This window comes from Heliangelus exortis, chromosome 17, assembly GCF_036169615.1.
Source record: "Heliangelus exortis chromosome 17, bHelExo1.hap1, whole genome shotgun sequence".
NCBI lineage: Eukaryota > Metazoa > Chordata > Aves > Apodiformes > Trochilidae > Heliangelus > Heliangelus exortis.
In genome coordinates this window covers 13021036-13036847 of record NC_092438.1, presented here as the reverse complement: position 1 = coordinate 13036847, position 15812 = coordinate 13021036, and the positions used below count along the sequence as shown (strand labels likewise).

At 46.9% G+C, this 15812-nt stretch overlaps 2 protein-coding genes across 15 annotated transcripts in view; one reads left to right on the top strand and one right to left on the bottom strand.

Annotated features, from left to right (window-relative positions):
• UBN1 (ubinuclein 1) overlaps positions 1-12638 on the top strand; it is a 25116-nt gene extending 12478 nt beyond the window's left edge. For 4 of the 14 annotated variants that reach the window (XM_071761040.1, XM_071761047.1, XM_071761043.1 and 1 more), the window contains 6 exons: positions 2089-2139; positions 3293-3335; positions 3648-4871; positions 5817-6069; positions 6395-6484; positions 8902-11357. In XM_071761040.1, the coding sequence (XP_071617141.1) occupies positions 2089-2139; positions 3293-3335; positions 3648-4871; positions 5817-6069; positions 6395-6484; positions 8902-8954 (1714 nt within the window). In that variant the 3' untranslated portion in view covers positions 8955-11357. Of the gene's footprint in view, positions 1-2088; positions 2140-3292; positions 3336-3647; positions 4872-5816; positions 6070-6394; positions 6485-8901; positions 11358-11501 lie in introns of those variants that run through there. The other 10 variants (XM_071761041.1, XM_071761046.1, XM_071761044.1 and 7 more) reach the window with 8 other exon arrangements.
• Positions 12086-15812, bottom strand: part of PPL (periplakin) — a 27304-nt gene continuing 23577 nt past the window's right edge. The window contains exon 22 of the mRNA XM_071761017.1: positions 12086-15702. Within this exon, the coding sequence (XP_071617118.1) occupies positions 13018-15702 (2685 nt within the window). The 3' untranslated portion in view covers positions 12086-13017. The remainder of the gene's footprint in view (positions 15703-15812) is intronic.

Genomic DNA, 15812 nt, shown 5'->3' with positions numbered 1-15812 from the left:
CCTGCTGCCGAGGTTATTCCATCCCAGCTGCATTTGTCTTTGTTGGAATTCAGAAGGTTTGTGTTGGCTCCTTTCTCCAGCCTCTCCAGGTCCCTGTGAGTGGCAGCCATAGTATTTTCCTCCTTCCCTCCCTCCATTTTCACATCACCTTGGACTTCCTGAGAGCCTGTCCGTGCTGCCCTCTGGGTTGTAAATGCCCATGTTGAGTAGTCTTGGACCCACACTTGGCTCTGATGGATGCCACTGGCAGTGACAAGCAGCAGGATTAGAACTGGGACTGAGGTGAGGCTGCATGGCCTAGGGTTTCTTGATTCTGTGTTACAAAGGGTCACTTTGCAATCTGTTTTATGAGGAATACATTTCTCAGACACTTTGGGACATCTTCTCTAGACTCTGGAGTATTCCCACAGGAAGGCAAAGCAGAAAGTTCTAGGGGCTTCAGACTTATACTAGAGAGACCAGAGAGCAGAATAAGGAGGAATTTGGTGTGGTTTTCTTTACCCTATCTGGTGTCTTCATTGCTGTTTCCTGCTCTTTCACAACCTCTGTCATCCATGCCATCGAGCTGCCAGTTGCAGAGTACAGACTGCAAGGGTCATTCTGCTGGGACTGTCATCAGCTTCTGGCCTGCTTTGTTTTGCTCAATAATTTTAAAGAAATTACAACTATAGAGTCTTACTGCTGGAATCCCTCTCTCTCTGCATTTCAAGAGCTGGGCAGTGCTGTCACCTCTCTGTTTGCTTTTTGGGTTTTGTGGCAGATGAAGGAAGAAGGGTAGGTACCACATCTTAGGAGTATCAAATGAGTATCAAATTACAGATCCCTCTGTGGCCACTTATTGCAGTTGCATGAAGTACAGGAATGTGGATGGTTGTAGTAGGCAGTGTAGTGTACAGGAGCTGGATGGCAGCATTAAGAAGTGGGTGCAGATTACTTTTTAGTTAACAAAAATATTGAGGGTCTTAGCTTGCCAAGTTTTAAAAACTCCTTTCTTTGAATAAAGGGAAATTAAAATCTTTTTCCCTAGTTTGTAAGTGAAGCTGTTGTTACACCATATGTATGTTCACCTCAGACTCAGTGTAGGAAGATGTTCAAGTGGAGTTAAATACAGAATGAGTGACTGAAAGTTGTTTTCTTAGTTGCTTTCCAGTGGCTTCAGGGCATTGCTTTCTCCTGCTGGGACTTGGTGGAGTTGGACTTGATGATCCTTATGGGTCTCTTCCAACTTGAGATATTTTATGGCTTTCTGGCTTACAGCCTTCTGGCAGGCTGGCAGCCAAGCAGAAGGGGAGGGACTGACAATGCTGGGAGAACTGTAAACCATCTTGTGGACAAGTCAGCTTGATTCACTGTAATTGTGGTCACAGAAGTTCATCTTTTAGAGGAATTTGAAGATGGACAGAGTAGCAACTTTGTGTGTGAGTTTAGAGAGGCAACTACCTTGCTTTTTAAAAGGAAAAAGATGACAGAAGTCTTTGTCTAGCTGTTAATAGGAGGCAAGAAGCATCTTCCATGTGCCAGGACTGCAGGTGTATTTAGAAGCTCCTCACCCTGACATCTAAGAAGGCAGCTGAAGCTCTATTTGGTGCTTGTGGTTTGTCAGTTGTTAGACATGGTTGAAGCTTGCTGGGGTTGCAAAGGCAACAGACATGCAGCATGGAAGGCTCCTTATCCACATCACTGTGTTGAGTTAAGGGAGGTAATCTTTTCTTTCTGGAAGTTGGTGGAGAGTTCTTGGATGATCTGTCAGCTCTTGGATGCTCTGTGACACCAGTGCCCAGCTTGAATGATGGTACAGCCTCTTTAGTTGTCTGTCAGCTGTTTAAGCTGTCAGAGCTTTCTCCTTAGTTATTGTTCAACAACTGCCTTAATGACCTTCCCAGCTCCTACAAGCATAGCTCCTCAGAGAGGGAATTGTGGGGGAGTTCAGCAGGATTCTTCTGGAAAAGGGATGACTATTTGTTTGGTCTCTGTGGTTTTAATTTCACTGAGTCCCCTGCTGTTCTATGCAGCTCTGTCTACAGTGATCCCAGCTGCTCTACTGGGTCTTGCTGGATAGCACTTCTCATTGCTCTCTTCCCTTCTTAGGACACTGTTTAAGGAGAGCAGGCGTGTACATGGACACCTCACCTCAGTCCTGTGAGTATTGTGCAGCATTCCTTTGGAGCCAGAACTGGTGAATTCTGGGGCCTGGGTGGATCTTGCAGGAGCACCTTGAGCTTGCTTGGCTCCTGTTGGATAGTTTGGAATTGCTTCATTTGGGGAGCTCTAAGGAGAGTAGTTGTCTGTGCATGACATCTCCCAGCCACAACCTTCCTGAGGTGCTTTAGCCTTGCAGTAAGCTCAAAGATAACATTTCGAGCTTGCCTCCTGGCCTTGTTCAGCAGATTGGAGTCAGACTTCTGTGCAAGTCCCTGAGAGACAGATCAAGGTAAAATGGAGTGTGATGCCAGCACTGTGATGGTTGCTACCCGTGCAGTTGGTCCTTACTGGGTTCTGGATTCCCTCTCTCTTGTTGCCTGGTTAAAGGAGGGGTGCAGTGAGCTCAAGCTGCTGAAGATGGGTGCAAACAAGTTTGTGGATGGCAAACCAAGAGAGCCATCAGAATTCAGCTGGGCAGGGGCTTTAATGCCAAAGGGTCTCATGGATCTTGCTGACAGTCTGTGCTAGATGGTGATACAGACTTAGGCTGCTGTCTGTTTGACAGACAGTCCTGTTCTTGGTACCAGATAAACAAGGTGAAGTGTGAGGAGGAGTATGAAATGGAGTGTAGAGGCATCCTTCCCTCAGCCATACTGTTCTGGCAGCTCAGTCTTGTACCAGAGACTGCATCTGACCAAACAAGATGATCTATTTTCTGTGAATCTGGCAAATGCTTTTGAATCCTTGACTTCTTCTGGGAACCTAAAAAAAAAAAAAAAAAAAAAAGAAAAAGGTATAACTGTCTCTGTATCAGTTTCTCTCTGGGTACAGCTATGGTGGATCAGCAGTGGGTTCCTGCAGCCACTGCAGGATGTGTCTGTTGGGAGCTTCCACTGCTCTGCTGCCACATCAAGACTCTGCTCTGCTTCCTAATTCATTCCCTCGTGTGGGAATTGGGGTTTTCTAGAGCAGCAACCAAATGTCACACAGTTTCCAATCCCAGCAACCTGAGATGCTGCCTCTGTTCCCTCGGTTCTTTGCATAGGACTCAGTTGGATCATCATTAACAGGGCCCATGAGTGCTCCCTAGTTGGATGCTTCCCTGTGGGCCTTCCACTGAACCATGTTTCTTTTGTCTCCCTCAAAACAGGGCAAAGAAGAAAGTGATTGCTCCTACTAAGGTGAAAATGAAGGTGAGTTCTTTGTTTTCTGGTTCTCATGGTTGTCATATACCATACTCTACATTTGAGCCTTATATCTTTACATTAGCTATAAGGAAGTGGTGCTGTAAAACAGCTCTACTCAGTATTGGGCTTTAAAAACAACTGGAACAGCAGCTAAAATGGATGGCAGCAGTGGCTGGGAGGCAGGTCAGGGGACTGGCAGGCACACAACCCTCCTGTTCTGCATTTTATCCCCAAATTTGGAACCTTTCTTCTGTTCTGCCTCTGTTCTGCCTCTGCCTTTTCTTGTGATATTTTTTGTTTTGTTTTGTTTTGTTTCAGGAATCTTCCTGTAAACCAGAGAAAAAGACATCCATTTCCATTCCTTCAATGCACTCGAGCAGCACCTTAGCTCTGTCATCAGAGCCCCAGGGAGGGGCTCTGGGCATCAGTGCCCAAACCAGAGAACTCCTGTCACATGGGACAGCCCAAGCAGCCAGCAGCACTGGCACTCCTGCTACCTTCATGGATGACTCCTTGGATGAGGACTTAATTCATAATCCCACCTCCTCCCTGGAAGCAGTCTCTAAGGAACTGGCTGTGCTGAACAGCAGAGCAGGAGGGAGCCCTGACTTTACTCTTCCTGGAGCTCCAAAGCCTCCACAAGAGAAAATCTCAACTCTCGCATCCTCAGAGGAGAAGAGGACATTATTAAAGTCCAACCCTTCCCCTGCATCATCCTCTGCTTCCCTCCAGTCTCCTCTGAACTTCCTGGCTGAGCAAGCCCTGGCACTGGGCCAGTCTTCTCAAGACAAAAAGACAGAGAGCTCTAATTACAAAGAGATCTGCCAAGCTTCCCCCAGCAAAATCCTTCCTGACACACACCAGGCTAAACAGAAACACCACGGCCTGGTCCGGCCAAGCCATGGTCCTCAGGCCTCCCCCTCAGTGCCAGGTTCCCAGGTGAAGGTCTTTCACTCAGGCAGCCAGCTCCAGAAAACTTTTACCTCCCCAGCTCCATTTGTCAAACTGCAGAATCCCAAATCCTCCTCCCCACTGCCCCAACGTTCCCTCCTCCAGCAGGTCAAGTCATCAACCAAAGCTCAGAGCTTCCATTCCTCTGTATCTTCAGGCAGTACCCAAAACTCCAGCAGCTCCCACAAGAACCCGGGCTCATCCTCATCATCTCTCAGCTACACAGGCAAACACTCAAGTGGCTCTAGCTCTTCAGGACAATCTTACAAAACATCTTTTGTTTCTGGTTCCCTCTCCAAGCATGGGGCTTCTTCCATCAGCTCCTCATCTGGAACTTCTGCAAACCAGGGCAGCTCCTCTGGGAACTTGCTGCCCAGTGTGCACACCCCTTCCTCAGGACAGGCATCCGGCCGCCCGTCCTCGAGCTCCTCGGTGAAGAAGACTCCTGTTTCCCAGAAGCTGACTCTGGTGGCACCTCCTGGAGGTTCAAATGGAGATTCTAGTGGGGGCACACAAGGAGTGGCCAAATTGCTGACCTCCTCCCTAAAACCAGCTGTTGTTAGCAGCACTGCATCTTCTACCTCTGTGCCGGTAAGCAGGGCTGTGCTGGCCCAGCCCAGAGCCAGGAGAATGCCTGGCCTGGTGGCAAGATCATCTCCTAACTTGTTCAGACCTGCTGTAAAATGATGACTTCAAAGGAGTATCCTGAAATTCTGGAATGTCTGTCTGGATCTTGGAAGTCCTGGCCTTTGCCATGGGCTTGCACTCCAGAATTCAAGCTTTCATTTTCAGCTTAAAGTAACAACTAAGCAAGGTGCTGTTGTTGGGATATAATATCTCCTGAAGGACTCTGGGGTTACCTAAACAGACTTGTGTTATTCCTCAATTGTATTTAATAGTATAAGAGCCTTAATTTGCATCTGTAGCAACAAAGTAATTGTTCTCAATGCTCTTGTATTAATTTGGTGTTGACTGCTCATACCTGCCTTCTTTTGTGGCGTGTGGAAAGGGCTGGGCAATTAAATGAGTTTATTTACATGGGCCTGAAAGACACTCACTGCTCAGCCCCTGGATCTTGTTTGTTACTGATAGACAGAGCTGAAGAGCACTCCCCATGGTGTATCCCTCCATGGGAGAGATCCCAAATAAGATTCTAATGTGCAAGGTTACACCAAGTCTTGGTGCCTTGAGTTGTCGGTGGTTATGTTGCCAAAAGTGAGTAGGAAGCATCATCCCTGGAACTCCCAGGCAATCCATAAACTTTTCCTCTGCCTAATGGAGGCAGAATGAGGGAACAGCAGATGGGAATCCAGTACAGTCACATTTGTAAAAGGACAGTATCCAGCAGCAGGACTGACAGTCCTGGGCACCTCCAGGTGGCCTCAGGAGTTGGCAGCTCTGGGGCCCTGGCTGGAAGGGTGCTTCTGGCAAGGAGAAATTAATGAGTGCTCTGTGTTTTACAGCTCTCCTTTAAGGATGAACAATGCTGTGCCTTGGATTTCCTTCTCCTGACTGGCCTTTTGTGTTGCTTTTCAGAAAGGAACTAGTGGAGCTGTGCTGCTAACGAGTTCTTCCTCCCTAAGTGTTCTGGCTCCATCCTACAAGTCCAACAATCCAAAGCTGCCAGCTGCCCTCAGCTCCACCCCGTTAAGTATTATCTCTCCAATTCATTCCTTCCCTCTTCATGTCATCTCCTTCAGTCCAGACTCCTCCCCAAAAGCAGGAGTATCAAAGGATGCAATAGTTACGGGACCTGCTCCAGGAACTTTCCACCACGGCCTTAGCCACAGTGAGTATCCCCTGGTTACCAGCCTGTCTGTTACTTGTGTCTGTGCTGTCAAGTAACAAAAGTGCCAGTGCTCTTCTGTGTTAACCCATTGCAGACCAACCCATCTCTTGCTGTTGCTTCATCCTGTAGTTCCTGCATCTGTGTCTGCAGCAGTTGCATTTGGAGAACCTTGGGCACATCCCTCTAACAACTCCCAATAGCTGGAAGCCAAACTACAGGCTAACTACTGCAGCTCCTCTGCACGTTTCTGCCTCCAATGTGTATTTGTTCTTTTTTTTTTTTTTTTTTTTTTTCCCTTCTCCTTTCTTTGTTTTTTTCTCTCTAGGTCTTCTAGCTGGCTTGCACTCCAGCCCCCACCATGCCGCGCCACTCCCACATTCTGCCCTGTCCACTCATTTACCGCAGAGTTTGCCAGGTAACTTGTCAGATGGTTGTCTTCACCTTCTCTGCCTTGTGAGTCATCCTCTAACTGGGCAGATCCTTCCTCTAGGGATGAAAGTGGTTGTCCACGTTGTCTGACCAGTGTGGTTGTTGCTCAAGCCCCAGGTACAACGCGAGGCGCAGCCCTCTGTGTCCTTTTTTCCTCTTGAGTTAGGGCAAACCCTTCTGGAATGCTGAGCCTTCAGTGTTTCTAGCAAGTGTTGGTTCCTGGAGGTACCCAGCTTTGCTCCTTGTGTCCTGGTGAAGAATTTATCCTGCTAGGATTAAAGCTGCACATGTTGAACAGTCTGCCAGGAAGAAATATTCTGGCTCTGTGGAGTTTGGTCACTGGTGACCTATATAAGGTGTGTCAGCCCAGAACATCTTGTGTCTGGTCACTGAGCTAATTGCCTGTAGCTCCTTCATGACAAGTTTGTAGTGTAAAGGGAGACTGCTTTACTTGGAGTTGACAACCTGAAGGTTTTGCAGTCAGGCCTGTTCCTGCCCCAGTTTGGTGCCCGCAGAAGCAATGCATAAAATAAAGGATTTCCCAAGAGCATCTTTTTGGCTTGTATGTGGAGCCCTGCCTGGTGGGCTGTGAGTGTGTAGAAATAGGGTAGCACTGTGTAGGGAGAAGGGATCCCTGCAGCATTTAGAAAATTGAAATGCAGGGCCAGCAGTTCAGGCTAGGAGCTGCTTATCCCCATGCTAATTGTTCTTTCTGCTTTTTTAATTGAGTGATCCTAGCACTTCAGTGCCACTGCCTTAGTACCTGCTCCTGTTGCAATGGTCTTGCTGGGCCATATGAGCCTGATTTAGGTGTGCACCTGCTGGCCTCATAATGTGGCATGGAGGCCATCAGATGTGTGAGCAAATGCTGGAGTTGTGGTGGGCTCCCCAAGCAGTCATGGGGTAACCTTCCCAAGAAAGATGAGAGTGCTGTGCACTGCTGCAAAATACAAGAATTTGTTGTCTTTTGCTTCTTAAGTCTGAGATGGGTTGTTATGCTGCTCTGACATGGTGGAGCAGAAGTTGCAACAGTCCCTGGTGTGTCAGACCCTGCCTTGCTGTCTGTAAATTCACAGTTACTTGGAGGGTGAGGTGACTGATTTTGGTTTGAACATGGGATGTGAGCTGTATTCTGTGTCACAGAATTCAGAGTGGTTACTTCATTGTGGCTTTTTGGGCTCATAACAAAAGAATTTTTGGGTAGACTGCTGCTCTTCAGCAGGAGATAAAGCTAGAGGCTGTGAGGAGACCAAAGGTGACCAGGAATAACTCAAGGAGAGCTGACCCTTGAGAAAGCTTCAGCAGGGACCTGCTTTCTCACTTGGTATTTTCACCTAAAACTTGGAGGTAGAGCATAGTGCTGTCATCTCTGGGAATATTACCAGTTGTGTTTCGTAGAAGAACACAGTAGATATTTAAATGGCCTCCATAATCTTAAAATATAGTGATTTGTTGTGTGGAATAAGCTGTGTTTGGCTGTAGAAGCAGATGGCCACAGCCACATTGATCTGTCTGAAAGCTGCGAGGGCTCTGGTGCGTTGAGAGGTTGCTACAAATGCAAGGACATGGTGAGGTCAAGATCATCAAAAAGCAGCTGAACAAGGGTTTTCCAGTACTTGCTTGTGTGCTCTCAGTGCTGTTTGGTGGTGGAGGTGCCCATGTGCTGGTGCTGTGGCCGTGGTTCTGACTGCTGGCTTCAGAAATGCTGCGTGCTGGGGCTGAGCTCTTGCATGGAATGAACTGTCCTTGTCCTGGAGAAGAAGCTGTTGCTGTGCTGCTCAGTGCCACTGCTGCTTAACTGCACATCTCAGTACACCCATTTGTTCATCGTGTGCTGATGGTAGTTCTAATAGCTCCTGGAAAACTTCTGCTTTCTTAAACTTCCTTCCTTTTCCTCTCTTCAATGCGTTTTCTCTTTTCTCTCCACATCTGTTCTTCTCTGTTACTTCAGGGGTTGGATTCCTCTGGTTCCTGTTGCTACCAGTGGGCACCCAGAGCCCTCAGTACAAGGGCAAAGGTGTCCTCATGGTGTTATTTCAAACTACCTTTACAGGACAGTCAGTATTGTGTATTTCTAGTTTCCTAGGTGGGGAGACATGGTAGGGAGGCTTTTACAGAAGGGCAGAAGTTACTCTACAAGAGAGCTGAACCCATCCTGTGGTGCTTCTGCTTGGAGGCCCCAGGAGACCCCAAGTGTTCCCTGTGGCCCTTACTCAATTGCAGAAACAGGTATCCTCCCAGTTGTGGGATGTCTCCAAACATGCCCCTGATTCCTTAGGGATGGAAGGGAAAAGTAGCTCTCTGTGAGCAACGAGCTCTGGCTGCCCCAGCTGCTGGCAGCTCAGTGGGGCTGATTTCAAGCCCCCTTCCCACTTGGTTTTCTTTTTTTTTTTTTTTTTTCAGATGCTTCTCAGCTTCATGGCAAAGGGTCCAATGCACAGCAGCGCAAGTTGTGACATCTGCAAGGAGGGGAGCTAGAGCACACAGAGGAGAAACCCAAGAGGAACAGGTCATGAACTTTGGACACCGGCTGTGTCTTTCCTTTGCCTTTTTGGTTTTTTTTATTTTTTTAATTATTTTCCTCACAACAACTGGAGACACTGAACTACAACAAGGAGCTCATTGGGGTGTTTGCTCAGAGGCTTTCGGAGCTAGGCCCTGCACAGAGGGTCACCTTGAGCCATGCCCTAATGAGAGAAACATTTTGTAGCACTGTTTTATCACTGCTGCCACTCTTCACGCATTCCCTGGCACTGGCAGGAGCTAGAACCTGCAGGGAGACTCAGGTGGTTTGGCTTTTCTGGCTTTTTCCCACCCAACTCTGTCTATCTACCAAGTACCTCCAAGTCCAGTTACTTCCTTGGTCTCCCAGTGGAAGGTATGAAAGGTGCTTCTTTCTTCTGCTTTGGATTTACTTGGGTTATTCTAGCACTGCCAGTGCTTTCTGAAGACTTAACTTTGCAAGTGTACTCTAAAACTGTGCTACAGTTAATATGAGGATTTAACATTTCCTGTGTGGTCAGTTTGACAAACCACCTGATGTTCCCCTCTGGAGGAGAAGGAAGACTCTTTAGAGACACATTTTTAGATGCAGTCATTGACTTTGAGAATTCTGCATCTTTTTGGGTTTTGGATTTTGTTTTTTCCTCCTGCTCAGTTTTATCTTCATTACCATCGAATGCATTGGATTGAATGGGACACTTCTCAGCATGTCACATGTATAGGAAGACATAATTCCAGTGCCTTTTATGGTGGAGCAAGAATTGGACTAGTGACACACATTTCAGCCCTATTTTGTGTGCTCCTCAACCCTTTTTTAATCATTCTGTATTTAAAATGTATTCTGGTTTATTTAATAGAGCTTTTTATGGTTGCACATCAAAAAAAAAAAAAAAAAAACAAAAAGCTGCACTGTCTGGACTTCAGTGGTGTCTTGGTGACTGCAAATACAGTACCAAATCCAGCAAGAGCACCAGTTCTTATCTTAGTTTGTGCAGGTGGGTTCCAAGCCCTCCCCTAAAGCCATTCTTTCCTAGGTTCCTCAGTTGTCATCTCCTTGGTGGGCAGAGGGAATGAACGAAATTTAACCAAGGTCACTACTAATGAAATGAATTCCAGAGAATAATATTGCTCTCCTCAGTTATTTCTGCACTAGGATCATGTGCTTGTCACCACTGCAGGAATGGGGACCATCGAGAACTTGGGGGTGTCTTTTGCTTTTTCATTTTTTTTTTTTTTAACTCTTTAGCCCTAAACACTTCTGAGCGTGCCCTTTCAGTCTCTGCATTGCTAAGGGCAGGCTGAGGTTCCAGCTAAGCTTTATGAGGAGTTGATTTTTCTTCTCCTCCCCCAGTTGCCTTTCCTCAGGCCCCCGCAACCACAGATCCACATGGACTTTCCTGATATTTCAAGAAAAACCTTGCAGCTTTCCTTCCTGAGCTTTGGGGAGGGATGCTGACATGGAGTATACCAGCAAATACCTGCTTTAGTTTTTCCCCATTTTTGGTAAGATCTGAGATAAGCTTGTTTCAGTTGGAGCTGATTTATAATTTCCCCAAGATCAATGTGTTCTTTTTATTTTTATTTTAGCTTGGCTTTATTTTTGGTGTTGTTTTTTTGTTTTTGTGTTTTTTTTAAACGCAGCTCAGATTTGAAATTTGTTTACAGCAAATACCTAGGTTGTATCAAAAAGAGCCAAAGACAGAACTTATGTCATTAGAACTAAGCACAGCAGTGGTCGATGGACTCTGAGCAGTGGATGTCGTGTGGTTCCCATTGAAGGTCTCATCCTGAGAGGTACTTTGCACCTTCAATTTCCCCCCCGGGAGCTGTAAGAGCATTTCCAACACCTGGCAGGACAGGGACTCTTGGTGAGTGACTTGAGGTACCAACTCTATTCCCTCACTTTGCTTTCACCAGAGTGCTTCTGCTGAGAAGCCCCCCCATGCCTGGCTGGAGCTGAAAGCCCTCCTAGGAATTTAGCAAAGCCTCTTGCCTCAGGGAAATGTTTATTTGGTGGAAATTCCGTGGGATTTTTTTGTTGTTGTTGTTCCTTTACACACTATAATGAATGAGTGAATGGAGTCACAGCAAGGCAGGGCCAGGCAGGGAGAAGGCAGCTGATGGGGAAGCAGGAATCTGGTCTCTGTGACTTGTGGTGCTGCTGTGACAGCAGGGGGAGGCAAGGCTCCTGTGGCACTTAGGTAGTGTGACAGTTCCTTTTGGGTGTAAGCTGAGGTTTACTATTCTGTTTTTTGTGTGTGTGTTGGGACTTTCTTGCTGAAGATAATGGGGGATGGTATGAAAACTATTAATCTTGTACAGAACGACTGAATAAATTTGTTTGAAAGTTTCCAAAATATTCTTTTTTTTTTTTCCTCCATCTCCTTACCTCTGTAGTTTCATGACTTTGTTTCCAAGAATTTATCTTACAGCTTAGATGATTACCTCTTGATCATTTAGTTTCTTAGGTGAGTAATGAGTTATTTACTGTTTTAACTAAGTCTCTTGCAGGGTAAGTAAATTACAGCTCTCTTTGTAGCCACTGCAGTGGCAGAATTACATCTCCTTGTTGATTGTGCACCTGCTGATGCTTGAAGTTGACATCTGCTGGGAAGAACATGGGGTTCAGACCCTGGAGCAACGATCCTGTGGGATCATTCCATTCCCAAAGGTAAAACAAAGGTGTTAATCCCCAAAGCCAGGATGGATGGGAAGTGGATGTTTACAGCTGCTTTTGGTTAGGGCAGAGTTTACCAGGGTTTGGGTCTCAGCCAAAATTTAGGAAAAAGGAAATGAACATGCTGTAGATGTGGAAGCCCCTGGCAGCATCCCAGTGTAATTCCCTGATTTCCTGCAGCTGCAGTCCCCTTGGTTAGTGCAGTGCACTCCCATTTCGTGCTGCTAATCAGTCCCAGTTCTAATGCTGCTCCAGCAATTTCCCTCTTGAGGGAATTAATTAAAGAAATTAAATAAATAACCAGTCTTTTCTTTTTTTTTTTTTTTTACCTTGGACTCTGAAATTTCACCTTTCTGTAAAGCCAAAAGACACGGAGACTGTTGTGATGAATAAAGAGCAAAACCCAACTTCTGATTGGAATCACTGCTTTATTTTTGGTACTATAAATAGAATTCCCCTCTATTTCCCATTCCCTTACACAAGTAAACGAAACCTGTAGCTGGATGTAACTCCATCCAGTAAATACCAGCACAGATGGCTTGTAGGCATGGGGTAAGCTAACTGTGTTTGGAAGGCACTCTGGGTTTGGTTACAGTTGCATGCTTTACACCACCTGCTTGTGTTTGGCCTTGCTCCCATCTCCCCAGGTAGTTCTTGGTGATTTCTGTGGTGTCTGAATGCTCCTCCTGGATCTGACACCATCAAATTAACATCTGCTTCTCTCTTCCCCAGCAGCATAGGCACATAGATGAACAAAATTATTGTGTTTGGGTATCGAGGAGGTGATACTGACCTGAGAGGTGTAGCACACCTTTGTTTTTACAGAGCTGGTTTTTTCAGAGGATGATCCCATCATCGGGTAGTCAGTTGTCCACGAGGAAACTGTCTGGCTTACCAACATGCAGCTGATGTAACCAGCTCCTCCTGGTCACCTCGGAGTCATCTTGACCTTCAGTCTCTCTCATCACTGCCATATGCAGCTCCTTATGTGGCTACGTGAGTATAAGTTGAGGAAACTGCAGGTTCTGCTGAGTCTTTGGGCTTTAGGAACTTCGCTGTCCTAAGGCTTTTTGTCTTAGTTTTTTTTTTTTAAGGCTGAGTGATTAGTTACAGGGATGAAGAGGGGGGAGAAGGTTTCACTGTAGTCCCGACAGATGTGTTTTCCACTACTGGGTGGTGCTTTTCTGCAGTGTCTGACAGCAAGCAGGGTGGCTTCATAGCACGGCCGGGGCAGAGGCTGTAGCATTTTGGAAGAGGCGAAGGAGGGTGAGGCTTTGCAGTGATCCAGTAGTCTACCAAGTGGTGCAGCTCTGGCTTGGTGCTCTTAGAGAAAAAAGTTTCTAAAGGTGATGGAGGTCTGTGTAATTACTGCCAGACACCAAGACTGCCAACTCCTGGATCGACATCTCCTTGTTGAGGTAACTGTTGTACTGAGCCATGGTTAGCCTGCCACTCTTCAGGGCCTCCTCAATAGAGAATTCCCTACCAGACTTCCTGTCGAGGATCACGGATGATTCCCCATTGGGACCTTTGATTGAGATCTCCTCCCAGTCACATTCCTGACTCTTCAGTTTGACAAACAGGCTCCATTCGATGAGGCCAAACACATGAGCTTCCTCTGGAGACATTTCTTTTCCTGTGTCGGGGTCAATGACCACGATGGAGCGCCTCAGGTGGTTCTCTCTTTGTTCCCTCTTGATAGCCACGGTCTTGAGGCGATTCTGGAGCTGCTCAATCTCTGCATCTTTTTCTCTGGATAACTGCTTCAGGTCATCTAACTCTCTTTCCAAAGCTTGGAATCTGGAATCCAGATTTATCCCACTATCCATGTGGGTCATGTTTCTCAAATCCCGGGCTTCTGTTGCTGTGAGTTCAATCTCTGACTGCAGTCTCCTTGTTTCCATCAGCAGGCTCTGTTTCTCAAGGTGTAGCTTGTGGTTTTCCTCCCTCAGTAAATCTAACTCCTTTGAGGACTTGGAGTTGTTGAATTCCACCTCAGACAGCCTGGTTTCGAGGTGGTTGATATCTGCATCTAGCTCCCTCTTCCTCCTACTTTCTTCCTCCAGATTGCTCTTCAGCTTTTGAATTTCGTACTCGGTGTCTCCTTTGTCCACTTGGACACTCTCTGAAAAGACCACTTTCTCTTTGACCTCCATCTTCTCCAAAGAAAGGAGCTTCTTTCTCAGGGCTTCTAGTTCAGTCTGCAAGACTTGTCGACGGTGCTTCTCTTCTTCCAGCTCCAGCTTGAGGAGGGAGTGTTCCTTCTCTTGCTGGGGGTCTTGCTGGAGGATCACTTTCTGTTTCACAGTCACACGCTCTGTTGTCTCCCTCTCCTGTTCTTCCAGCTCGTTCAACCTGATCTTCAGTCTCTGCACCTCCAGCTCAGCCTCTCTGCGGGCCTGTCTCTCTTTCTCCAGTTCTTCCAGCTGACGTTCCAGCTCAGACCTCCTCCTCTGCAGCTTGCGGAGCTCTTCGCGGAGACAATCGATTTGCTTCAGCTCACTCTCGATGCTCTGAGAGAAAGAGTTTACTTCAGCTTTCAAGGCAGGATCTTGCTCGTACTTCACTACTTCTTGTTGGACCACTTTCTCCTTCACCTGGGAAAGTTCTTCCTCCTTCTGTCTTACTTTCTCTTCTTGGAGTAGCCGCTCCCTCTCCAGATCGATGTGTTTCATCTGTTCATCTGCCAGCTGCGCTCTCAGTGCCTCCACCTCTTCTTTAGTCTTGGGGTCTTCCCGAAATTGCAGAATTTCTTGAACAACTTCCTTTGTATGCACTTGAGGTTTGGTATCTTTCAAAGCTTGTATCTCTTGTTTCAGCTGGTAGATCTCCAGGTCAGCCCTTTCAATTGCTCCTGTCCTCTCTATGATTTCCTCCCGGAGTCGCTGCAGCTCCTTTTCAGTTTCTGGATCATTTTTGTACTTAATGACCTCCTTAATGACTTCCTTGACTTCCACCAGTGGTCCTCTGTTCTTTAGAGCAGCCAGCTCATTCTGACAGCTCTTCAGCTGTTCGTCACCACCTCGGTATCTCCTCTCCTGCTCCACCAGCTCCAAACGAAGGTTGGCAACTTCAGTTTCAGCCTTGGGATCTGGGCGCACAATCTCGCGCACCTTCTCCTGGACAACCACCTTGGCGTTTTCTTCCTCCAGCAGCTGGATCTTCCTGAGCAGCTCAGCCTTTTCCCGCTCGTTGGAACGACCTTTGGACTTCTCATCTTCATACTGGCGCCGGAGCTCGTTCACCTCTCTCTCAATGACTATGTCTTTCTCTACCTTCAGCACCTCCTTGACAGTGATTTTGCCCTCAGCGATCGCCCGTTCCTTCTCAAGACGTTTCAGCTTGTCCTGGAGGAAGCTGAGCTCTTTCTCATGCTTCTGCCGAAGGGCACTCTCTCTCTGCTTGGTCTCTTGGAGCATCAGGAATTCCATCTCCAGCTGTGGATCGTTCTGCAGCTTCAGCACCTCCTTCTCTGTTACTTTCTCCTGCTCTTTGTTCTTCTCACTGGACAGCACAGCAATTTGTTGCCGTAACAGGACGACTTCGTTTTCTCTGGTTCCTTCCTGCCTCCTGAGCTCTTCCAATTCTTCTTTGAGCTTCAGGATTTCATCAGCTTGGGCCTTGTCCTGTTCAATACGCAGCACCTCTTTCACTATGTACTCCTGCCCTCCTTCCCTCTTCTCATGCTCCAAAACACGCAGCCTGATTTTAAGAGCCTCCAGCTCATCCTGGAGCACCTGGTTCTTGCGCTGCTCCTCTGCCAGCTTCTGCTGCAGTTTGTGGAAGCTCTCCTCCAGCTGAGGGTCAGGCATTTTCTTCAGCAGTTCTTTCTTAATGACAGTTTCTTGAGGCTTCTGGTTTTGCAGGTGGACAATGTTGTTCTGAATGGCTTTGATCTCTGCTTCAAGCTGCTGCCGACGTTGAGTCTCGTCCTCCAGCTCTTTCTTCAGCTTCCAGACTTCTTCCGCGGGCCTCAAGGATTTTTTGGTTTGGACAAAGTCCTGTGTCACTTGAACCTCTGGCTGCTGTAATTGAAAAAATAGCGTGGTCAAAAAAAACCAAATAATAATACTTCTGGTGCTTATTTTCAATGCCTTCTGTGACAAAGCTGCAGGGAGATGTTGAGCTTGGATGA